Below are 25,915 nucleotides of genomic sequence, written 5' to 3'. Positions count from 1 at the left end.
AATGTCTTGTTTGGCTCTTTAACAGATACGTGGGCGTTGGTACCTCTTTCAACTGTGAGCTCCTTGGGGACAGAGTTGATGACATATTTACCATGATATCTCTAGCACCTTCACAATATCTTGGTGCAAAGGAAGCACTCAGTACCTATGTAATCTAAGATTGGCAATTATATTTTCTCAGCGTTGTTTTTAGTGACCGACTCATGGCGTACATTTAATGAATGTAGGATAAAAATAATGACATTTTGTAAATGGGTTTGATTCACTTTCATGTTTGCTAAACCTGATTCAATTCCATTCAATAATGATTAATGAAAAAACAGTTCCTGCCTGGAGGTGATCACAATTTTATTAAATGGAGCTTCATAAGTAAATAAGTTTTGACAAATTAGAGTTTAAGAGAAGTGTTTGTTCTTCTTCTATTCTTTGTTCTCAGTGAGTACAAAATATGCTAAATGGGAAAATATAAGCCCTTATGAATTTCACTCTTTCAGTTACTATTTTAATAAGTTATAAGTGCACCTATAATAATAGACATCTTCTTGTTAAAGCACAATAGTGATGGTTAATAGTGATTAGAAAAAAAAAATAGTGATTAGAGCTCACAGTTGAGCCAATAAGAGGAGAGACTTATAGGAATAAAGGAAGGGCAGTTTTTAAAAAGAATGATGGCGCACGGGTCATTACTAGAAGATAAATCTGGCAGAAGAAAGAATCAGCAGTGACCAGTGGAGCTGTCAACCACAGCCTGTAAGTTTTTTCAAGGCTCTGCACCAGAGAAGCCACCAAAACCAAATATGCCCTAATTGATACGAGCAGCTACCAACACCATCGATAATTATGCAAATAGCAGCTGCATTTACTGAGTATTTTCTAGGTGGTTGACACTCTCCATTCCGTAATATACATGTTTAAAAAAAAAAAAGGTATTAACATTCCTATTTTGAAGATAAAGAAACTGAGTCTTGGAGAGGTTAAGCAATTATTCCATACCTGCATGTGTGTGTGTGCGCATACACGACAGAGTTAGTATATGACAAAGTCAGGATAAAAACAGAATTGTCTGCTTATCCAAAGCCTGCACTCATGCTCATGCTAGTTTCTCACATTGAAGATTCATCATTTCACCACGATCAAATTGTCACAGCCAGGCAGGTTCTACATGGATAGAATGTAGAAGAAGAATACTATCAAGAAGAAGATAGTGAAAGGATCAGAGACCTGAGAGTTAGTTTCTCACAATTCGATTAAGAGAGCTAGGAAAATTTTCTGGGTAGTAATCCTTCGATACTACACAGAAACAGACCCTGCTGCTTCCTTCTAGAAGCAGTACTTTGAATAAATTATAGTACTATGGACTCTGCTCAGGAGGGGTCTATGACTGTGTCTTTTGAGTCTAACAACAAGAAAATAAAATTTTGTGATTAAATACATTGATACAATTTGAAATTCTAAGTTCCTTGGTGATTTACCTGAGCCCTCCTATCTCAGGTGCTACAGTTCTACATTTGACAACAGTTAAATATATTCATACCTTTCCCAAGTGATGCTGCTTTATTCTCAGAAGTCCAACTTAGAAGGGTCTTAGAGACCTACCCAGTAATGCTGCCCTGTGTTCACAGGTTCTCTACTCTTATAACAATACGACCACAAAAATCTCTCTCCCTCCTGTTTTCAGTAAAATCTCCTTAAAAAATAAAGGCTAGGACTGAATCTTGCAGAAAGGAGCCCAGATGTGATGATCCAAGGGGATTTATGTGGGTATTTCTGCTTGTGTCTGTGCTGAAGGTCCTCTCAGACCCAGGTGGTTTTGGAAAAGTCCCCGTCATGGATTAGCCTTGCTAGAACCCAAAGTCCTACTTATGTGGAAGCTCTGGCAGAAGCTGATTAATTGTGGTGATGACATTCAAGAGGCTATCCTGTGATCATAAAGCAGCTACTGGAAATTACTGTTGCCAGAAGCATAACCTCAAAAATGGCATATACTTTCACATTTATCCCTGACATTTACTGTGAGCGTCTTAAAAATATTTTCCTCTCAGTTGAATGTTGCAGTTGATTAAACTAGAAAAGACTTAGTCTAATGAGGCGGAATATCATAAATATTTGGGTGCCAACTCTTTTAGACATTATGTAAAATCTGACATAAAATACATGAATCTTCGCCTCTTAAATAGAAAGAGGATAAAAGCTTCCTCAAGCCTAAATTAGAGAAATTTAAAGTTCAATTAAGAAAGAGCTATTTTGGATCCTGGTATCTTGTTATTGATATTTAAATTAGAAGTATTAGAAATCAGTGCTACCAAACCTTGAAGCTGAACTTGGCTTAGGGGGAAACCGACAAGAAAAAGATACACTTATCTCGTTCTAATAGGGCCTGAAGTATGCGGAATATGACACTGTCTGGGGAGCTTGGAAATTCTGAGTTACTTGAAAGACACATTTCCTAGGGTAAGAAAGAGTGTCATTTACTTTAGATTATGAGATGCTTTTTAAAAGCCTTCTGTTGTGTTATCTCTAACTTCATGCTGGCCCAAAACCTTGAAAATGGCTTCCTAGATATATCCATTTCTAGATAAAGAATCCAAGGATAGGGGACAGAGACCCTAATTTAACGAGTTGCCTTTCTGGTTTACACAGCAGTCTCCCAGGAGTTGGAGCCCGGAAGGAATTTCCCAGGATTCAACCTTCCCAGAGCAGGCTGACAAGGTTGAGCCTGTGCCTGCCTGGGTACATGAGATCAGCCAAAGGCAGCATTAACCTGAGAGATACTACACTCACTGGGGCAATGAGGCTAGGGCGTAACATGACACAGAGGCGACATGACATTCATTCTGCAGTTTACGTGCCTTCCTAACTTCTTTTAGTTATTTCAGATCTGAAATAAGTATGGAAGAGACAGGCAAGGGAGGTTGTAGTTAGAAAGTGACGCGAGCCTGTTAAATGGGAAAGAGGTGTTAAAAAGGAGAAACAAAAGGGAAAAAAGCTGTACGTGGCTCAACCTTCCAGTTTTTGGTGATCCCCAAATGCAACGTCTTTGTCAACACCGTCCTATGCGAGCTGGGTGGCCCTCACCCTTGGCTGCACATCAGAAACATCGGGGGAGTTTTTAAACATCCCCATGCCCAGGCCACACCCAAGACTAACCACATCAGAGCCTCTGGGCACGGGATCTAGGCAGCCACGTGTTTTACCACTGCTCCCGCATTCCCTACCACCAGCCAAAGCTGATAAACACTGGCCTAAACTGTGGATGGGTTTAAATTCATTGATCTCAGGCATCTCTCCAACTGCCTTGTCGTTTCCTCTCATAGCACGATTTTCTTTATTCAGCACACGGTGCTCGCATCAAGAGAGCGGAGCTGTCAGTGAGTGAATGTATGGCACCAGGGGTCAGCAAACTATGACCCCTGTATCGAATCGGCCCACCACCTGTTCTTGTATAGCCCATGAGCTAAGAGTGGTTTTACATTTTCAAGTGGTTGGGAAAAAACAAAAACAAAACTCAAAAGAAGAATATTCTGTGATGTGAAAATTATGTGAAACTCACATTTCAGTGCCCATAAATAAAGTTTTATTGTAATGCAGGCATGCACATTCACTTTTTGTTTTGTGTACAGCTGCTTTCATGCGCCTGCCAACTACAAATTGGCACTTGCCATCTGCCTCTACAAGGATGAAGTCACTAACCACTGCAGCCACTGATCTTCAACACCCCCTGAAAGGATTTCAGGGTGGAGATCAGGAATGAGGCCCTCTGTGCTCTGGGAAAAACTGGCAGAACAGGCCTTCAGATAGTTAGATATTTTCAGGAGAAGACTTTATGAGCCCAATTCTCGCATCTCTTTGTATCTAGAAAAGCACTGGAATCATTCATGGTGACGTCTGCTCCTCGTGACTAGCGGCCAGCCTCTGCCAACATGTGTGCTTCACTGCACGTCCCCCTTCACTAAAGTCACATATAACACTGACCTTCCGCCTGCCTCTCTGGAGCAGTTCCTCAGAGCTCTCTGAAATGCCGTCTCCAAGACTATAGCCCTCATTGTGCCCCCAGTAAAACTTAACTCACAACTCTCATGTTGTGCATTTTTTTTCAGTCGACACTACAACAGCACAGTGAGTAGTTGAGACAGATGGCTCACAAAGTCAAAAATATTAACTATCTGTACCTTTACAGAAAAGTTTGTTGGCCCCTGTGTGTGTCTCCATTTAAAAACCAAACTCTTTGGAGAGGTCAACACACCCCAAAGGAATGAATTTCTGGTACTGGGTGTGTGTGTGTGTGTGTGTGTGTGTGTGTTATATTTAGGCACAAATGAACCATCCTAAGAGCTCTTGAACTCTGAATTAGAGAAGCAGGTAAATATGGAAGAAGTGGAAATTCATTAAGCAGTTTCTCTAGCTGCAGTTTCCTCTGAAGCCACTAGCTTTCTGTGGCTGAATTACACATATTTTCCTTCCTTTTCCTTTTTGGAGAAAGGACAAATATAATACAATGTGGTAGGTGCTCAGTGAAATCTTGTTCGATGAATCTTAGTGTTAAGTACATAAAGAGGCTTTATCGTTTGATTTACTAAAACAAAAGCTGATTTGTTTGATGGTTTTTAAATGTTTAGGGTTTCCTCAAAGAATCTGTTTCCTTTGAAAAGACTCTCTAAAATGGAGCAGACAGTCATGATGAGGGAAGGACTCTGGGTATGAGGAAAAAGAAAATTAAGAACAGGTAGAACTCTCCGTCTGATAATATTTTGGTCGTTTACAATCACAACAAAATTCTGTTCCCATGTCTAGTTTCTAAAGAATGGCTGGAAGCCGGTTGGAGGAGAGGCCAGCAGCCATGAAAAACCTTGGGTAGACTAGAAATCAGAGCAAGAAAACCACCTGCCCTCCCCCGCTAGACAGCAAGGAAAGCAAGTGTTTAGCAGAACTTAGCTTTCAGTAACTAAATGGAACAAGCACTTACTCTGTACTTAGTAGTTCAGATTTGCTAAACTCTTGTTCTACCTGTAATGCTATGTTGCTTATAAGAAAAAAGTTACCAAGGAATCCAAAGCCATCCATATCCTGGTCCAATGAAGCTCTCCATCTCATCTCTTGTAAACCACATTTCAATTTTACACTCTAAAAACCCTGAACTGTTTGTTTTCTAGCACATGCAAAATTGCTTTATGCCTCTTTCCCTTTGCACTTTCTAGTTCCTCTATCTAGAATGTTCTTCTTACCTCTCTTCACCTGGCCAAGTCCTTCTCACTCCTTCAAACTGCTTAGGGACCATCTCCAGGAAGCTTGCCTGAATCCTCTGGAAGGTTAAATGCCTATCTCTGGTTTTTCCATAGCACATAGATATCTTTTTAGCATGATACCATATTGTCTTGAAATTATTTGTTTAGTCATCCCAACCTTCCCTGCCAAACTGGAAGTTCACGAACGGGTGGAAAAGTAGCATTAACTAAGATCTTCCACATTTACCACTTGGCATATAGTACTAGGCTAATAATGTTGGCAGAGCTTTGTGTTGAATTCATTTGTATAAATAAAATGCATAGGTGGGAAACAACTGGAGAAATGACAAGATAACAAGGAGGCGGCTTCCGGCTTACAATCATTTGGCCACAGGATGAGCAAGTCAAGAACCCAGTTGTAGGGGCTTCCCTGGTGGCACAGTGGTTGAGAATCTGCCTGCCAATGCAGGGGACACGGGTTCGAGCCCTGGTCTGGGAAGATCCCACATGTCGCGGAGCAGCTGGGCCCGTGAGCCACAACTACTGAGCCTGTGCGTCTGGAGCCTGTGCTCCGCAACAAGAGAGGTCGCGACGGTGAGAGGCCCGCGCACCGCGATGAAGAGTGGCCCCCGCTTGCCGCAACTAGAGAAAGCCCTCGCATAGAAACGAAGACCCAACACAGCCAAAAATAAATAAATAAATAAATAAAATGGAAAAAAAAAAAGAACGCAGTTGTAGTTCAACCTAAGTATAGTGTCAAGGGTCTGGCTGAACTCCTGATCTCCATACTGCCTCACATTATTGACGTTATAATAAGGAACGTCACATGTATATAAAGAAAACATAAATCAGGGGCTGAGCAACTGGTGGTCTGACACTCTGCACCTTTGGAGGAGGTCCGAGAGCAGTTAGGGAGGGATGCTGTAGCAGACATCGGTGCCCCCGCCCCTTTCACCTCAGCACTCACCTCTATCCACAGAACTCACCTCCTCTATCCACAGAATCCTGTTTACTAGGAACACCCACAACTCTACAGCTGAGGACTTTTTTGGATCCCAAGAGCATGGAGCTCCTGTGCACAGAACAGGTCAGAAGTGCCAGAGAGTAAGTGCCCCAGAATTAGCCCTCAACCAACGATGAACAGGGAGCTGGTTGATAACGACCCCAGATTCCTGATCTCCTGACTGGATGACTCTGAGAAGTGTTCTAGCCTGTCTCTTACAGGTGTCCGAGATTGAACGCTAGTTGCCACAGTGGTAACTGGCTTAATGACACACTCCTTTTGGCTCCCCTCCCTTCCCTGGCTCACTACCTCCACTCCCCTATCTGTGTGTTCCAAGACCACATCCTAAGTAAATTACTTGCTTTGGAATCCTTACATCAGGGTTTTCTTCTGGAGGAATTCCAATCAAGATAGGTACGTATGGTGGGCAAAGGATGTGTTGAAAAGTGATGGTCTTGAGTTATAAGTTTCTCGCTGAAGAATTATTTGGCAACTCTAGACCTCACGTAACTCCCACTGATATGGTCACGGTTCAAGTGAACTACAGACTCTCATGATTCCACACTCCCTCACCTCTTCTATCACCTGTCCATCACTTCATGGAAGTATTGATAAGATTCAATACTGCGGGCTGCTGTGAATAGTGTGGTTTCTGCTTTTGGATCAGAGCCAGCCAAAGCAGCTTGTGAAGCTTCACAGAGACTGTGACAGTCAGTCCTGGGCTTCCTAGAGAGCAATTAGGAACAACTGGAGAAAACTGGAATGTGCTTGGGCAGGGGGTCGGCGGGGGGGGGGGGGGGGGGGATATGAGAAACTGGTTGGTTATCAGAAGGTACAGGTTCCCACGGTTAAATGCTTGCCACATCCCCCAATGTCATGATAGAAATGCTGCTGAGAAGCACAGAAGCATCCTTTATCCATTTGTTACTGAACAGAATAAATTTTCAGTTCCAAGTTCCACTTTTCCTTTCTGTCTTTTAGGGGACAGTACTGATGTCCCACCCAGATCCCCTCAGACCCGTTGTACCAGGTTCCGCACATGCATCCCTAGCCTCTGGGTGCTGATGGCTTGCACCTATGACCTTCAGAGATTTGCCTTTACCATTGGAGGCCAAGACATGCCTTGAGGTGTGCCTCCCCTGACCCTCAGTTAAATCTGAATTTCAGATAAACAATCAAGAATTTTTTAGTATAAAAATACACTACTATTTACGTAGTATATGAAAATAAGATTTCATGAAACATGCTTTTTAAAAAGTTCTTTATCTGAAACTAAAATTTACCTGGGCATCCTGTGTCATTATTTGCTCAATATGGAAACCCTAAGGGAACCTAACAGACAATGACTGATTGGGACAGAAGTGCAATGGTCCAGCTGCTCGAAATGGAAAAACCTGGAGACAGCACATTGCTTACCTTCCTCCTTTTCTTTATTCTGTCTTTCTTATTCCCTTACTGGTTCCTCCTGGAATCATTTCAATTAACAAATTCCTCACTTAGGAATCCTTGCCTGAGGGTTCGTTTCTAGGCGAGTATGATTTAAGATAGACATCTCACAAATCACACCATAACGACGAGTCATCACGGCGTGAAAGGAATTAGGAATCACTGCCTTGAAGAGCATTCTGTTTATCAATTATAGTTCACATTTACATTCTTTTTAAAAAATCTCATCTGCCCCATGTGTCAAGTCCCTAGCAACCAGTGAAGAGCCATTTGCCATGTTCCTCTTAGAGGCTGCTGAGGCTTGACTAAGCCATTCACACATTTCCCTGTTTTGAAACTACTGAAAAGAAATAAACTCTAACCAGGCGTCTACTAAAACATCATTTCTACTCTGATATGTTATGAGTTTTAAAAAAGGATGCCCAAGCCCAACTGCTTCAGGAAAAGAGCAACAAACTATGAAGACACAGGCACTGAGGAAGAGAAAGGGGAATTAATTGCTAAGCTAGGTCAGGTAATAGACCAAAGAGACCAGAATCTTGCAATTCTCTTTTGGGGAACTTGCTATTCCATATTAAAAATGATTTACAGGGGAGGCTGCAATTCTGCTTGCAGAACCTAAGGAGAAAAGAGTCTGCCAGTTTTACCACTTGGCTTTGCAGAATTATTGCAGCTCCAAGCAAACAAAAAGGAGTTAACATCTTTACGTGATGGGAGTGAAGAAAAGATGGGCCACCTCCTGCCCCAACTTTTCTAAGGAATAATTTTGGGATAAGGTAATTCATCTTGCTGTGGCAGTCCATTAATGAGCCATCACTGTGATAAATACACGTTCTAGGAAAATGACATGTTGTTCTACTGATTTCCCAAACATCCTGACTCTCTTCCTTCATGTGAAATCATTGTTCTTGGCATGCTTCAGCCAAAGCACCCTGACTGCTATATTCTATCTATAAACCATCTCGGGTATTTACAATTTAAAATATAAAATCTACTTAGGGACGACCTTCCAGTTTACAACAAGAAAACCCCTGGGTCAATACACCAGTCTTTGGTGAAACATGTCCATATGGCTTTATAGCTTTAACTGCATGGGTCCGTTTATACAGGGACTTTTCTCCCACAGTAAATACTATAGTACTACACGATACACAGTTGGGTGAAGCCTTGGATACAGAGGAACCGTGGATAGAGAGGGCTGACTGTCAAGTTATACGCGGATTTTTGACTGGGCAAAGTGCGTGTGTTGGGGGATGGTCGGCGCCCCTAACCCCTGTGTTATTCCAGGGTCAACTGTATTTATACCCAGCAGTAGTTAAGACACAAGGAATAAACCTAGGCAGATAGATTCTGAAAGAACGGCGTAAGCAATGTGATACTGGAGAGCATGCCCCTTCCTGTTGTTGAGTAACTGTAAGACAAATTAATTTAAAATGGAATAATTTAATGTTTGTTGGGCCAGGAGACTTTAAGTGTTTTTAACGGGGGACTCCATCTTTCCTCGTTATATATATATATTTTCCCTTTTAAATGCCAGCCTGAAATATGAGCCAAGAGGGCTCCTCCATTGAGTCCCCACGAGGCTGAACAAAAATAGCAACACTAAGCGAGTTGCTTGTCATCTCTAAATAATCTTGATCGCTGTCTGAGAGTCAGGAATTCAACAATCAAAACCAAAAATGAGCTTTTTTCTTTATATAAAGTTTTTGTGGGACACGACAGGGGGCTACCCCAAGGGAAGTCAAAGGAAATGACTTCGAGGACAAACACAACCAGGGTTTAAAGTATTTTTTTTTATCATAAAGGAAATAAATCTACATTCTTAATAATTTGGAAAAGAGTGAATACAGTGATAATCTTCTGATAGTGGATGAGAAGTGATTTATTTTATGCTTATTTTTTTGGGTGCAGTTTTACATAAAGTGACACTAGTTTGCAGGAATGCTACAGGGCAGGGGTCCGGTAGCGGTCCGCAGCCTGTTAGGAACGGGGCCGCACAGCAGGAGGTGAGCGGCAGGCGAGCGAGCGAAGCTGCATCTGACGCTCCCCATCGCTTGCATTACTGTCGGAACCATCACACCCCCTCCACCCCACCCCGTGGAAAAACTGTCTTCCACAAAACCGGTCCCTGGTGCCAAAAAGGCTGGGGACCGCTGCTATAGGGAAAAAGGCATCGGTAAGAGAGTACCTGTGCTCTTAATGAAACATGAGCGTAGATCTTTTTTCTCATCGTTGCCTTTGATAATACACCGGTCATGAAAATAAGCCTTGACTTATGCCCCAACAGGATAAAGAACATCAAGCCTGATATGAAATGACTACGCTCTTGGTTATCCTTTCTCTCTTTACTTTTCTTGACAAGGTGATAGCTCTATGTATAGGAGATCTGACGAGCTGGCCCACTGACAACAAGTTAGAGGTGGTGGAACTAGAAAGAAGTGGAATTTATGGAAATTCTCTGAGGCGATCCAAATGAAATTATTTTTAATTTTTTAAAATCTGCAGGGGACTTCCCTGGTGGCGCAGTGGTTAAGAATCCACCTGCCAATGCAGAGGACAGGGGTTCGAGCCCTGGTCTGGGAAGATCCCACATGCCGCAGAGCACCTAAGCCCGTGCGCCACAACTACTGAGCCTGCACTCTAGAGCCCGCAAGCCACAACTACTGAGCCCGTGTGCCACAACTACTGAAGCCCACTGCATCTAGAGCCTGTGCTCCGCAACAAGAGAAGCCACTGCACTGAGAAGCCCATGCACCGCAATGAAGAGTAGCCCCTGCTCGCCACAACTAGAGAAAGCCCGCACGCAGCATCAAAGACCCAACACAGCCAAAAATAAATAAATAAATAAATTTATATTTTTTTTAAAAAAAGCTGCAAGGAATGTATATGACACTTAGAGGTTTCTTTTTCAGAAGCTTAAACAGAAAAATATCAAGAAATCAATGAAAATAATTTATTTTCCTGGATCTCTCCATCTGAACTGCAGCCCTGAGTCCCAAAACATCAAGTCTCAGCCGTGCAGGTAACACAGATGATTTCAATAGCTGTAATTCCAGAAGTGTAAGTGCTTTCCATTTCAACTGAAAAATATCCTCCTGGCTTCTCACATTATGTGTTAGATCTCTGAGAGGGAATACTTGACAGGTATGTAGAAGCACTGTTTGGATGGAAATACATCAACCTTATCCTCAGGCTATTCCATTGGCCAATCTGTATGTGTCTTACCTGTCTGAACCAGGGGCTGACTTTAAACTCCGAAAATTTTGGCTGTCTAAGTCCAAGCTGTAGCTCCGCCCACTTTCAGTTTTTGAAGTTACAATTTCTCCTCTGGTTGCTGATCTGAACTTGCTAAGAAGAAATCTGAAATTATACATATATATATTTAAAAGCAAGACAAGAAAGCATTTAAACATATCATTTCAAGAATACCATTTCTTGTACTTTCAACAGTAAATAATTCTTCTTTCAAGCAGACTTGGGGCTGAGAAATTCTGGGGAGTCCCCAGGGCTTCTGCAGTAGAGTGTCAAAGGTTCTGGTAGAGGAGATTAGGACATTCTTCCAAGGCTGTACCAGTTGCTGGTAAGCCAGGCCTCTGTCCCTTCTAAGAAGAAGACCATTGACTTTGGGGACTCGACACTGTCACCTGAGAATGGAGAAGCATCGCCTGGGCAGAGCCTGTTTACAGGATGCTGAGAAAAGGGAGCTTGAACTCACCTTGCTCAGAGAGGAGAGCTAGGATGATCCTCTGAGACCAACTGAGGTAGCAACTTATTAGACTGCAGCTCCCTGAGAGCAGCAACTCTGTTCTTCTTGTTCCCTGCTAGGTCCCCTGAGTTTAGAGAGATGCCTGGTACGTACTAGAACCCAGCCAATTCTTGTGGAATAAGTGACGGCACCCATGGCCCTGGGGTAATAAGTTTGAACAATGGAATGGCTCATACCAGATGAAATTTGATTGCATGCCCATTTCACTAAATTACTAACTTAACTTAAAAAGAGCTTTTCAGAAACCAAGATTCAAGTCAAAATCCAGGCTACCAAAGACCTCAAACATGGATCTTTCCAAATGCACTTGGATTAAAAAACCAAAGTTATATTCTTTTTGTGATGGTATTTGGAGAGACCAGTTCATTTACTTTACAGGCTCCAGTTTTCTCAGGGGGAAAAAGTATTCCAGAGGTACTGGGACAATCTTAATAGAATCTGCCAAGTTGTTTCTGTTTCAAAGACCACTAGAAGAATGTCTTGTCAAAGTGTCAGAAGGTTCAATCTAACTGGAAAACTACATTTTTGGTGAGAATAGCAGTTAATATAATGTCAATTTATGCTGCTCTGAGAACCACCTTGTACATGTCCTTACCTCTGCAGTGCTGCTTATGGTGTCTCCTCCACCTGGAATCACTGTTCGTCCTCTTTTGTTAGCCTGGCCCCATCCATCTTTCAAAATCCTCATCAAGTCCCACTTAGAATTTAATATCTTTCCCGATGTCCCCTGTGCCCTCCCGACATCAATGATCTAAGCAACTTATTTAATATTTAATTATTGGGACTTCCCTGGTGGTCCAGTGGTTAAGAATCTCCCTTCCAATGCAGGGGACGTGGGTTCGATCCCCGGTCAGGGAACTAAGATCCCACATGCTGTGGGGCAACTAAGCCGGCACGCTGCAACTACTGAACACATGAGCCACAACTAGAGAGCCTGTGTGCCGCAACTACAGAGCCAGACCCAATGCAGCCAATAAATAAATAAATAAAAATTTTAAAGAATTTAATTATTTATTTCCATATTCTATCTCCTGTAGTTAACTCCTTGTCTTGTTGTTTTAGAAAGGCTTTCAGGCAGCTGATATTGTCATCTTATGTTTTTCTAAAATCCTTCTGTACAAATTAACTTTTCAGGTGTGGACCTTTGAACCTTTTCTTCCCGACTAGGTGTTATATTCCTTGAAGACAGAAGCATCAGATGCCAGTTTTGAGTTCTAGCAGGGCTCACTGTTGTCTCCTAGCTCCAAGCCCACCATTCTGTAACCCACGCAGTGATGCCTGGCCTGGGGTCTGCGCACTACAGCTCCTAGAATGGGCCAGCACTAAAGGTGCTTACAATTAAACGGGGGTGGTATTCAGCGAGACCAGTTCATTTACTTTACATTCTTGTGTAAGGACGGGCTTGGTGTCAGAGCGCACCAAGTAACGAGTGACGCACGGGCACAAGGCACTGTGGGAGCCCCGAGAAGTGACAAATGGGTTTAACGTGGTAGGAAGACTCAACACATAGGGTGTATGGTCCCTCTAGGCTATCTTTCCCATTCATCTCTGCTAATTAACAAAGACATGGTTAGTCATGAGTCTTTGAGTCAAATGACATTTAGGTTTCCTGCCTACGCACAGTTCAAGATTCTTTAAAAAACAAAACAAAACAGAACAAAATGGACTTTCTGTAGAGACAGATGAAAGCTCAGGCACTGGCAGCCCCTCACATTGGCTTCTGCTGAGAACGAAGCCACACTACCCAGAAAGAACCATAAAGCCACTTGGTGTAGATTAGGATTCTCACTCCCTCGGCCACAAAACTGGCCACCAGTTGCCTGAGAAATGGAGACTGCAACAGGCAGGGCTGTGAGGCAACAGTTTGCCTTCGGGTCCTTATGACCTGCATTTTGGGGGCCACTTGACTCTCCCTGATGGAACCTTCTCACTCCGAGTTTCCCAGCGCCTCCCTGAATCTTGTGTGCCTCCCACTCCTGTTCTCAGCACTTGACACATATTTGCTTTCTGAATGAAGTTAGTGAGGTGGCCAAATGATTTCTTCCTTAAGGAGGCCCGCATTTCAAACAGGGGAGACGATGTTTTAAGCCCTACTAATAAATCTCTGATTTGGCTGCTTCAGTTTGCATCAGCACTCAGGTTGGGTGCGGGGGAGGTGCGTTGACCCTACAACAAAGGCAGTTGTCACCTCCTTACAGACAAGACTGGCCCTAGCATGAAACCTTCTACCCAGAAGTAAAGGACCAGATATGTCAAGTGAAAGAAAAACTCTTACAGGTTCAGGTCAGAAGGGACCTTTATCTAAAACTGAAAGTAATTAAAACTGCATTTCCTGAGGAGAATGATAGGAGAATGTTACCTCGGATGAGTCTCTGACCTTCTCTGGGTCACTTAAGTGACATTAGACTTGAAAAACTAAGGCATCTATTTCACAGGTGACTGGAACAAAGATCAAAGATTCCCTTGAAGAGGCTGGGTCTTACCCCTTTTTCCTGGGCCCTTCGTGGCTGGCCTTCCGCCCAGCAGAAAGCGAAGTGTCTGACTTTTCTGCGTTCTGGTGGGTTTGTTCTTGGCTTTGTATTTCTTCAGCTCCTCATTAAAAACAATCAGAAGACAAATTTACATATGAAATGGTCAGAAATGAGAGCAATTTTCTATTCTTCATTCACTTTCCTACATTAGCACAGGACATAGAAGTCTAAAAAATTGGCAATGATGTTCCCATCCATGCTTCCCGGTCACACACTTATCTCTAATCTGTTGAGTGTTCCGCAGTTAAATGAGGACTAAGATTGGGACTCATCTGTGGGAGTTTTGCTGAGATAAGCCTTCTAGGGATGACTGCAATGGAGGAACTATACATGATCCCTCTGCAAATATTTTTAGGGAAGGAGCCTGGTTCATGAGAACTCCAAATCCCTAGAGACTGAATTCTAGCATGGGATTCTAGAAACGATACCCTGGTTTTTGAGCACATAAGCCAGACTTCCTGGGAGGGCCAACACCTGTGTACACACCTCGTGACTTGAGAGACAGTCTACACTCTGGAAGGTGCTGAGGTTTGAGCGGAGGAAGCAGCCAGAGCTAACTGCTTACTTCTAACTCCACTCTGTCCCTCTGTGGCATCAGACCTGATGTTACCCACCTGGGAAAGCCCTTCCTTGCTACTGTGACACCCAGAAGTGGCACTGGAATCAGGTCCAAGCCTCCCAGCCCTACCCGCCAGACTTAAAAATAAGGGCATTTGTCTCCAGTGTCTGAAAGGGGAGATACCCTAGGAACAGACCAAAAGACACCTGCTCCACCTTTACTACAGCATACCTGAGAAACATGATCCTAAACACAGGTTCGCTCAATATTTAACCAATTAAATTGTAGTCTGAATGCACAGAGTAATGTTCTCAAGGTGGGGTGTTATTTGCATTTGGTGACAGTATAATTCTTCATTGAGTGAAACCGTCTTGTGCAATTTCAGGCCATTTAGCATCTCTAAATGCCATTAATTCCCCCATAGTCACTGGGACAACCAAAAATGCCCCCTTGCATATCTCAACACTCCCCTAGCTTGATGGAGGGGGGCACAGTACAAAATATCAGCCCTTGGTTGAGAATCACTGGATGAGAAAAACATTTAAATGAAATCTGAAATACATCCTGTTGAAACACCAAGGATTGCTTTCACAATGTGAATCATGTAATTCATCTGTTTTATGTTACTTTCTTAAATGTTTAGTAAAATATTGGAAGTGCATTCAGGAAAAGACCCGTCTGTGATGAAGATAAATGCCTCCCCTGAAAATCTCAGTGTGCCACATATATGAAAAATCACTGTGGATTTTATTTTCTACCGACTTCGTCTTCCCTTGTATGAATTGCAGATTTAGATTTCATGCCACTGAGTTTTGAAATGACCCAAGGGATTCAGGAAATTCAACTGTTCTCATTTGCTACATAATATAGGGAAGTTATTTAGCTTGCCAAAATGAAGATTAAAACAGTTTTGCTTTAGTTACCTGGACTTCTTCTTAAGATGGACTGTCGGACAACATCAGTGCCCAGAACACTGACGTGCTTGAAACGCTTTGCCTTTTCTTCAAAAAACCATTCACCAGTTACACTCCTTAGCTGCCTACTCAAAAGAAAAGAGGAGAGCATTGAAATTCAATTCTTTAGCCAAATAAACTCTCAAAAATCCTTAATTAAGTAAAAAATAGCCAGTTATTTATAGAGTCCATCTCAATCTTTGGAGTATTTTATGGTGATTATAATGGCCACTATTAGTTGCATACGTACTATGTACCAGGTACCTGCTAATTGCTCTTCATACTCAATATACTTTTATCCACATAACAACCCTCTGTAAACATTATTATCTCCATTTTATAGATGAGGAAACTGAGACTTAGAGCAATAAAATGATGTGTCTCACACGTAAAGCCAGGATCCCATCCCAAGCAGTCTGGCCTATAACTCAAGTTCTTTTTTGTTTTTTTGTTACATTTATTTTATCCAAGTATAGTTGATTTATAATGTTGTGTTAATTTCTGCTATACAGTAAAGTGATTCAGTTATACATATATATATATACATTCTTTCTCATATTCTTTTCCATTGTGGCTTATCACAGGGTATTGAATATAGTTCCCTGTGCTACACAGTAGGACCTTGTTGTTTATCCATTCTATTTATAACAGTTTGCATCTGCTACTCGCAATCTCCCAACCCATCCCTCCCCCCTCCCTTGGCAACCACAGGTCTGTTCTCTATGTCCGTGAGTCTGTTTCTGTTTTGTAAATAAGTTCATTTGTGTCATATTTTAGATTCCACATATAAGTGATATCATATGATATTTGTCTTTCTCTTTCTGACTTACTTCACTTAGTATAATAATCTCTAGATCCATCCATGTTGCTGCAAATGGCACTATTTCATTCTTTTTATGCTATAGCTCAAATTCTTAACCACTGCATCAGTGGGTAAATAATCTTTAATGACAACAGTGGGCAACAAATGAAGGTTTTGAATTATAAAGGGGCCATGATCAGACTCTGTTTTCTTTCTTTCTTTTTTTTTAAATTTTTTGGCCATGATGCACGGCATGCAGGATCTTAGTTCCCTAACCAGGGATCGAACCTGTGCCCCCTGCAGTGGAAGCACGGAGTCTTAACCACTGGACCACCAAGGATGTCCCAATCAGACTCTGTTTTAGCACGATACCTTGATGTAATATAATGACTGAGCTAGAGTAAAGAGAGAATGGGACAAAGAGACAGGTTGGCCATGGCAACAGTCCAGGAGAGAGATGGCAAAACCCGAGCTAGGGCAATGGCAAGACTAATAGAGAGGAGGAGACAAATTAAAAATGAAGGTGGTAGAAGGACCTGTCTGGGTTTCACAATCAATTGAACGTTGAATGTGGAAAAGAAGGATCTTTGAATAATCACACCCATCTGCAATGGTTACACAAACCCTTTACCCCAGTTACACAGACCTATTTACCATTCTCAGAACATGGCCCATGTTCACTTACTACTTGTCCCAACACCTCTATGGAGGACTGTAATGGAAAATGATGAGGTTGAAAGGTAGGATTGGGTCACATAATGGGAATCTCTGAATGTCAAGCTAAGGAGTTGGAATGCCATTTTGGAGGCACTAGGGAACTCTGGCAGTTTTTCTAAATTTCAGGTTGAATCACAGAATCTCTGGAGCATTGTAAGGGGGAGAAACCACAAGCAGGAAGGCCAATGAAGAAGTTATTGCAAGAGATAGGATAGGAAATGATGAAGATGTGAATCAGGGTATCATGGGGGCAAGAAGTGAAAAGAAAGATAAAGATACTTGGGCCACTATGAAGCAGATAGGTTAGGAGGTCCCTGGAGAAAGAGAACAAGGAATGGCTTTCTTGACATAGAACCCATTTTGGCCTAAGCCATCTTGTGATCTGAGCCTGGCTAAAATACTTGCCCTGGAACAGGTCTCAGTAATTAATGATCTTAAGGGAGGGAATGCAGAAACTAGGGAGGAGCAGTCAAGAAACAATAGTGCAGCCTCGGGGCAGGGTCCTGGTTCCTCAAGGCATATACATAATATCTCAGTTCTGCAGGAACTAAGGCCCCCACCCAGGTGGAGGATGGAATGATAATGTTGACCCTCCTGACTTCAATCAACTGAAGCTTGGACTCTGTCAACTTGCCCCAACTCTATGCTGAAGCCCCCTCATGAATATGCATGTACCCTTAGCTTAAAGTTTCCCCAGTTTTGCTGTTGGGGAGACACTGTTTTGAGAACGATCCCTGGTGTTCTCCTTACTTGCTGCAAGTAATAATGAATACTTCCTTCTTCTCCCGATCTTTGGCTTGGCTGTGTCTATTGGCTCAACACCCACCAAGAGGCAAACCCAGTTTTCAGGTAACAACTGAGGATGAAAATCAGCAAGATCGGTGACAAGTCTGACATGGTAGCTGAAGCAAAGCAGCTAGGAGTCAAATAGAGATTTCTAGCCCTAGAGTATTATATCCATGAGATTCAGTACCTGGTTAGACTTAGAAATTAACAATTGGATCTTAAATATTAAAAAAAAATCACCCCAGAAAAATATGTCAATTTGTTCTCCACAGCAGTTATCCTGAAATACTACTGAATGTAGGAAACAAAGGTAAGTTATCTATGAAACCCAGTTCTACTACTGGGAAAAAAGTGAAAATGTCATCCTTGGAGCAAATTATTCATTGAATGACCATAGCATGTACATCTCAAATTTCCTCTCAAGGGGCCAGATCATCTATTGAGAAGCAAGGATTATTGAATTAGCTCCAAAACTGTATAAAATACACCCAAACTGAATACTTGAATGGGTTAAATTATTTCTGGATACATCTTAAGTGATCTAGACTTATACATCAGTACTTACGTTGGAAATCTATGTGGTAATTGTTCAATTCTAAAGATGTTGCCTCTAGATTCCTGTCCCTTAATTATTCAATCAAATGCTAATCTAGGTACTGCTGTGATTGAACTTTGCAGAGGGAACTGAAGTTACCTATCAGCTGACCTTAAAATAGGGAGCTTGTCCTGGATTATCTGGGTGGGCCCACTGTAATCACTGAGCCCTTAAAAACAGAGGAAGAAGAAGAGGAAGTTGGATACTGAGATGCTGCAGAATGGGAAGTCAGACAGATTCCAAACGTGAGAAGAGGGCTCTGAGATGCAGAGGTCCATATGCAAGGATCAGAGAGAGAGGCCTCTCGGAGCAAAGGCTGGCTCTTAGCTAACAGCCAGTGGGGAAACAGGAGCCTCGTTCCTACAGCCACAAGGAATCAGAATCGGCCCACCAAAATGAGCTTGGAAGTGGAATCTTCCCAGAGCCTCCTGATAGGAGCTCAGCCAGCGGACACCTTGATTTCAGCCTAGTGAACCAAGAATAGAGAAACAAGCCAAGCCAAACTAGACTTCTGATCTACAGAACTGTGAGACTGAAACCGAGCAGGACCCTGTGGGGCTCCTGGGCATGGAAGCCTTTCTGTCGTTTCTTGTTTGTAGGGAACAGACTCCAGCCTCTGTGACCTTCCCTGAGTTCCAAAGGGCAGATTTGAACAGTTGCTAATCAGAGGAGGGAGGGGATGCAGAGCCAAGCAAGGAGCAGCCAAGAAACAACAGTGCAGCCTTGGGGCAGGGTCCTGGTTCTGCCTAAAGGGACACACATAACAGTATCTTTGAGCTCTTTACAGAACTAAAACCCCCAACAAATGGAAGATGTCAGCACTGTTCATTCCAGAGAAGACCACCTGAGGCCAGATTAAAGGAACCAGAGAAGCTCATCAAGAGACTACCTGAGGCCAGATTAAAGGAATGCAGGCCCTGCACACGCCCTAATCTTACCAGGAACCCTGCCCTTGAACCACTGCTATAAAACGCCTCACCAAATCCTCTCAGGTTGGGACAACAGTTCTTCAGGGGCATGAGCCTGCTGTGTCCCCCTTTTCCTGGTAAAGCAATAAAGATATCCTTTTCTACTTCACCCAAAACTCTGTCTCCAAGATTCAATTCGGCACTGGTGCACAGAGGCCGAGTTTTCGGCATCAAGATCATATATTTACATTGTTCTCAGCTGCTAAATTGTGGCAATTTGTGATGGTGGCCACAGAAAACTAATAGAATTATTAAACATAAAAACCCATTTGTTTTAGTATTCAACTCAGGAAATGATTTGTACAGGTTCTGAGAAGATACCTATGAAAAATTCAGAGGAACAATAGGGCAGAGGTAGGCAAACTATGGCTTGTGGGCCAAATTCACTTCACTACCTGTTTTGTACAGCCTACGAGCTAGAGATGGTTTTTACAATTTAAATGGTTGGGGAAAATCAAAAGCAGAATATTTCATGACATGTGAAAATTAATATGAATTATACTCAAAATTCAGTGTCTATTAATAAAGTTTTATTGGAACACAGCCATGCTCATTTGTTTATGTATTGTCTCTGGCTGCTTTTCTGCTACAACTGCAAACTTGAGTAGTTACAGCAGAGACCACAGTGCCCACAAAGTCTAAAATACTTACTGTCTGGCATTTTATTTTTTAAAAAGTTTGCCAACCTCTGCAATAGAACAAAGAATTGACACAAAAAGAAACAAGAGCAAGGGGAATAATACAGATCAGCGATAGAGAACCACCTAAGAGAGGCATGCCAAAGCCTCAGCTCGTATTTTTTGTTTGTTTTAGTTGGTTTTTTTGTCTTTGTTTTTTGGTATGTTCTTGAGATATAGGGTGAGGTCGATGGCACATCGATGGCCGTCTCATGTGTGACAGGGGAAAGTGGGCCACACCAGGTCTACATGCCCCAGGAAATGGGCCTCCATATCATCTTTACCATATATGCCTAGAGCTGCCAACACCTAACACAAATAAGATCTTCCCAGAATTGTTAGTCATTACCTCTTGCTATCCTTATAAGAACAATAACTATAATCCTTATATTTGCTCGACTCAGATATGGACTTGAGTCATTTGTCATTTCAGAACTCTGCAACATCAGAACAATCTCTTGAGATTATGCCTTTGCCACCTTCTCAAGTCCTAGAGGTAGATGGAAGGCTTAGCTGAAGAACAGGGAACTAATACTGAGTCAGTGTGTACCATGCACCAAGTCGTGCGTTAGCCATTTTATACATGACACCTAGAACCCTCACTATAAGCCATAAAGTAGCTATGTTATTCTCAATTTGCAGAGGAGGAAATCAAAGCTCACAGAGGTTAAATAACTTGTCCAAAGTTATACAGTATTATGACAAAAACAGGATTTATACCGAAAGCCCTTTATATTTGGCAAAATTGTCAGTGAAGAACTTGTAGCTGTCAGGTATGACAAGGCTTTGAGTAAGGGTGAAAACGTACAGAAGCCAAGGAATAACATGTAGCATTTCATATGATGGGCTATGATTGTGTGTGTGTGTGTGTGTGCATGTACACGCGCCTGCAAGTGTGTCTCTGTGGTGGGGGCAGAGTGATAGGAATAAAGGAGGGGTAAAAGAGGAAAGAAAATAAACATGACACCCACTATAAAAGTTATATTCTTCTCTGCCACATCAATCTAATATTTCAGAAATACAAGGCTCAGAATAGACGATGTGTTTCCTATAGGCCATACTCTAAAGAATGAGTTTGACTGAAATTGAGTTACACTCATTATTTGTGATTAATGATTACTGAGTATTCAGAATTTGCTAGGCCCTAATTTTAACATTAAACTCTTGGGACTTCAAACTTTCGCTTGGAAGCTTATTTAAATGTAAAGTCAAGTTAAGTTGTCCTTAGATTTACAGGGGAAAAATAGGTAATCTTATCCTAAAAAAGAACAGTGACCAAAAGATTCATTTTCTTCCTTTATCTTCTACTAGTGACCGGAGACATCTGAGATAAGACATGCTTATTAGATATGCTGAAATAAGATGAGTTTCCTTCTTATTATTCATAAGGAAACTAGAATTATTTATAAATTTATGCATTACACATCAAATATTTATTGCATTCCTACATGTGTTAAGCCCTGTGCTAAGGCTAAGAGTACAGATGTGAAAAAGACAAACAAGGACCCTGGCCTTATGCAGATGATGGTATATATTTATTCCTTTCTTCCCTTCCAACAGGAAAAGTAAAAAGAAACCCCTAGGCATATTATGGTGAAACTGTAGAACACTACAGATAAAGAGAACATCTTAAAAGTAGCTAGAGAGGGGGAAAAAACCAGATTACATACAGAAGAATGATGATTAGGATGACAGTTGACTTTCAGTAGAAATAATGAAATCCAGAAGCCAGTGAAATGATATCTAAAAAGTTCTGAGAGAAAATAACTATCAATCTAGAATTGTATATCCAGAGAAAACACTGTTTACAAATAAGAGTAAAACAAAAAAATTTTCAGTAAAATAAAAAGTGAAATAATTTACCATCAATAGAGTTTCACTAAAGGAACTTCTAAAGACTGTACTTCAAGAAGAGTTAAAGTAGATCTGAGATATAAAAAGGAATGGTGAAAAGTGAAATTGGTAAAACACGTGGATAAATCTAAACAAATGTCGATGTAAAACAAAAATGAAAATATCTAAATTGTTGAATTGAAAATAAGGTATGTCTAAAACATAGGACAAAAAGTATATACAAGCCAGGCTGATGATATTTGGAGTTTAAGAATATCAATTTCCTTTTACTGATTAGAAGAAGGCTATAACTAATGATTTATAAAATTAAATATGAATGTTGTGATTTCCAGGGTAACCACTAAAAATAAAAATTCATATAATATCTACACTAGTAGAGAGGATAAAATGGAATGAGAAAAATATAGTACTTCAATCAATCTACAGACAATATAAATAAAAGCAAATATTACAGTAATCGCAATACAAACAAATGCAAATATTGCAGTAACTACAATGAATATAAGTAGACTAAACTCTATAGTTTACGAAAAAATATTGTCAAATTAAACTTTAACAATTATATATCATATGCATAGCATGTATATGTATATATAGCACCTTATATATACAGCATATATGTATAGCAAATATTTAAATACATATAACATATAATTTAAAATAGCAGATATGCTATATAGAGTCTCATCTTAAGCATATGGACACAGAAAGGTTGAAAGTCAAATGGTAAAAAAATATATACCATGCAAATATTAACCAAAAGAAACTTGATATCGTTGTATGAATAGCAGACAAAATAGACCTTAAGGCAAAAGCATTTCTAGAGATGAAGGGGGTCATAAAAAAACACCTTCAAATCAGTAAAGACTAACAGCCTAATAGAAAATTTGGCAATATATAAATAGTCATATCACAGAAGAGGAACCCAAAACAGCCAATAAACCTATGAAAAGATGCTCAACCTCATTAGTAATCAGAAAAATTCAAATTAAAATCATAATAAGATATCCATTTATATCTACCAGTTGGACAACAATTAAAATTTTTCATGATGCCAAGTGTTGGTAAGATTGTAAAGGAAACCTTTATACAATGTTCGTGGCGTTTAAATTGGTACAACGATTATAAAAAACAACTTATCATCTTATAAGGCTGAAAATGCTCATACCATTTGGCCTTCAGTTTCATTCCTAGGTGCACTCCTTACAGGAGTCTTCTCAAACATTTTTGGCAGAGGTCACAGTAAGAAACACAGCTGGTTCCCAGAGGGGAGGGGGGCGAGGGGATGAGTGAAATAGGTGAGGGAGATTTAGAGGGTACAAACTTCCAACTACAAAATAAATGAGTCAAGGGGATGAAATGTACAGCATGGGGAATATAGTCAATAATAATGTAATATCTTCGTATGGTGACAGATGTAAACTAGACTTATGTTGGGCACCAGGAACTAACATAGTGTTGGAGGTCAATTATACTTGAAAAAAAACCCCAAACACATAGGAAAAGAGAACAGATTTGTGGTTATCGGAGGCAGGGGATGGGGGAAGGGGGAAGGGGGAATTGGAAAGAAAAAAGTATGTTTTATACCACAATCCAGAAAATAACTACACATACACACACACACACACACACAGAAGTATATATATACTTACATACATATAATTTTATGTATACTGACATTTTCTATTTCCTTTTTTTCTTAAATGCTGGTCATGACCCACCAATAGGTCATAACTCACAGTTTTAAAAACCTTACCCAAGGAAACTCTTGTGCATGTTTGTTAGGCCATATGTACAAGAATGTCATAGCAGCATTTTTTGGTAACATTATAAACTAAAACAACAAAAAACTCCATCAACAAGCAAACAGATACATTATAGAATGAAACAACAGTGAAGATGAACGGAATGGTATTCACATAAACATGGATAGATTTCACAAAAAAATGTTGAGCTAAAAGAGTCACAAAGAATACACACAGTATGATTTCCATTTCTATAGAATTCAAAAATGAAAAATTAGAAAATATATTACTTAGGGATATATCCAAGTAGACAGTAAAACCATAAAGTAAAGCAAGGGAATAAAAAATGCAAAACAAGAATGCTCTCATTCTTAAACTGGGTGCTGAATACACAGATACTCTTTTTATTATTGTCTAAACAGTACATGTAGAGTGTCTTGATATGTATGACACTTCCATATTAAAAAAAAAATCCCTCTAGTTTATGTAGGTATTAAGATACTAAACCACAGTGAACAGTGCATTCTAAAAAAAGGGGAGGGCTCTTGTATATGATTACTAAGTGACTGAAAATAGCATGTCAAGGCGCTCAAAACAGCTTCTCACCACCCCCAAAATCTGTGGGTCAGTGTGGGATTACTCTGATGTGAATCTTTCCCTTGTAACTAGATTATAGAAATTTGTTAAACTAGGATTGATTTTGAAATGACTATGTGGCAACTGCCAATACCCATGAGACCAAAAGATCGCCAAGAACAAGTTGAACAAGTTGAGATTTTTGTTCATTGCAATGAAGGAAAACACATGCCATGAAGAACCACAGGAAGTCTCAGTAAGAGGGCGTTTGAAAGGACTTAATATAGAATTTTGGGTTATGTTAGGTAATTATGGGGAGAGTTCAAGGCAACAGGCATTTGCTCTAGATTAGGTGATGTCAGGAAGCGGGGACAACGCTGTGATTGGTATCTTAAGTTTTATCAAGAAGATGGGCCAACTAGAAGAAGGCTAAAGCTGTAATTGGTAAAGAGGTAGCAGGAAATTCACATTAGCCAAGAGAGGGGGATGTCTGATACTTTGTGGCTTGACCAGTCACCTTGTTTTGGTCTATGCTTAGACAAGATTATGAAGTATTCTTATTTTCTCTCGCTTCATCCTGGTTGCAGAGTGATCGTGTAGGAGGCTGGTGCTCTGAGGTCGTTTATGTCCACCAGGAGAACACCACAGCCTGCCTGTGAGTGCCAGATCAGCTCCTAACAACATCAAGGCCCACATGTAAATGTCAGATCAGTTTCCAGATGTCAGAAGCTGTATTTCTCTTCCTCATAACAGAGCACTATATATTCCCTCCTGCACTCTCTGTGTGTATGTTCCAACCATTGGTACTATCATCTTTTAAGTTACTGACAGAGACTAATATTTCATCTATTTCAGTTATATTTCATCTATTTGCAGTAATCACTACCAAGTCATCAAAAACACAACCACCAGGTTCCTCCTTTTAAATTACAAAGACTTTCACAAGGACATACAGCAGCATGAAATGTCACCACATGGCATGAATATAAATAAGATCAGCTCATCAACATCATATTAGAACTATTTCATTTTTGGGCTCTCTGTCACATCACTTTTATCTTAGGGGTCTTTCTGAGTTCAACTGAGGTGCTAATTAGGAAAAATGATCATTATGACTGTCTTTGTGTTGCATGGCAACTGCCTCAGCTAACATAATCATGTGGAATTTTGTAGGTCTCATTAAGATAGCAACATGAACTAACTGGCTGTGTCGGGGTCCCTTTCATTCTGTTTCTATAGAGTTACTTCTAAAACTAGACCAACAGCAACCAACTTGTTAAAACCAGAAGGGGCTGGAGAAAATGTCAAGGGTTGCTCAGCCCACTGTAAGACGGAGCCTCCCTCTATCAGCCCTTGCTGTAATCGTTTTCAGTGCTACAGCAATAAAATCTCTTTACTTTTATCCAATCCAAGGTAAATGACAATAAAGGCTGTGTTTCCAACTGATTAGAGAATGAGTCACTTTCTGACTCATTTCATCTCTTAGAGGTCAGGGTGGGAATTTCAATTTTATGGTCTATTGAACATGGAGACAGCCCACTGGCGCTGCAGCATTCTCTCACAACAAATAAAGGAGGTTCACTGCCAATAAAATATCATTCACACTTCCTTTTTGAAAACCACTCCATGAATAGCAAACAAGATACTTCCAACACTGACAGATACTCTCTGAGATCACATAGACTCATAGCTGGAATATTGAAGAAATAATGGTC

At 40.9% G+C, this 25,915-nt stretch overlaps 1 protein-coding gene across 1 annotated transcript in view; it reads right to left on the bottom strand.

The window, feature by feature from the left end:
* Window positions 1–25,915, bottom strand: part of SYTL5 (synaptotagmin like 5) — a 95,437-nt gene that overhangs the window by 33,849 nt on the left and 35,673 nt on the right. Inside the window, exons 3-5 of the mRNA XM_059910915.1 lie at window positions 15,451–15,566; window positions 13,921–14,026; window positions 10,897–11,031 (exon numbers count right to left, since the gene is read on the bottom strand). Of these exons, the coding sequence (XP_059766898.1) occupies window positions 10,897–11,031; window positions 13,921–14,026; window positions 15,451–15,566 (357 nt within the window). The remainder of the gene's footprint in view (window positions 1–10,896; window positions 11,032–13,920; window positions 14,027–15,450; window positions 15,567–25,915) is intronic.

Source organism: Balaenoptera ricei, chromosome X, assembly GCF_028023285.1.
Source record: "Balaenoptera ricei isolate mBalRic1 chromosome X, mBalRic1.hap2, whole genome shotgun sequence".
Classification (NCBI taxonomy): domain Eukaryota; kingdom Metazoa; phylum Chordata; class Mammalia; order Artiodactyla; family Balaenopteridae; genus Balaenoptera; species Balaenoptera ricei.
Note: the sequence above shows the minus strand (reverse complement) of the source record. Positions and strands in the feature narration are given on the sequence as shown.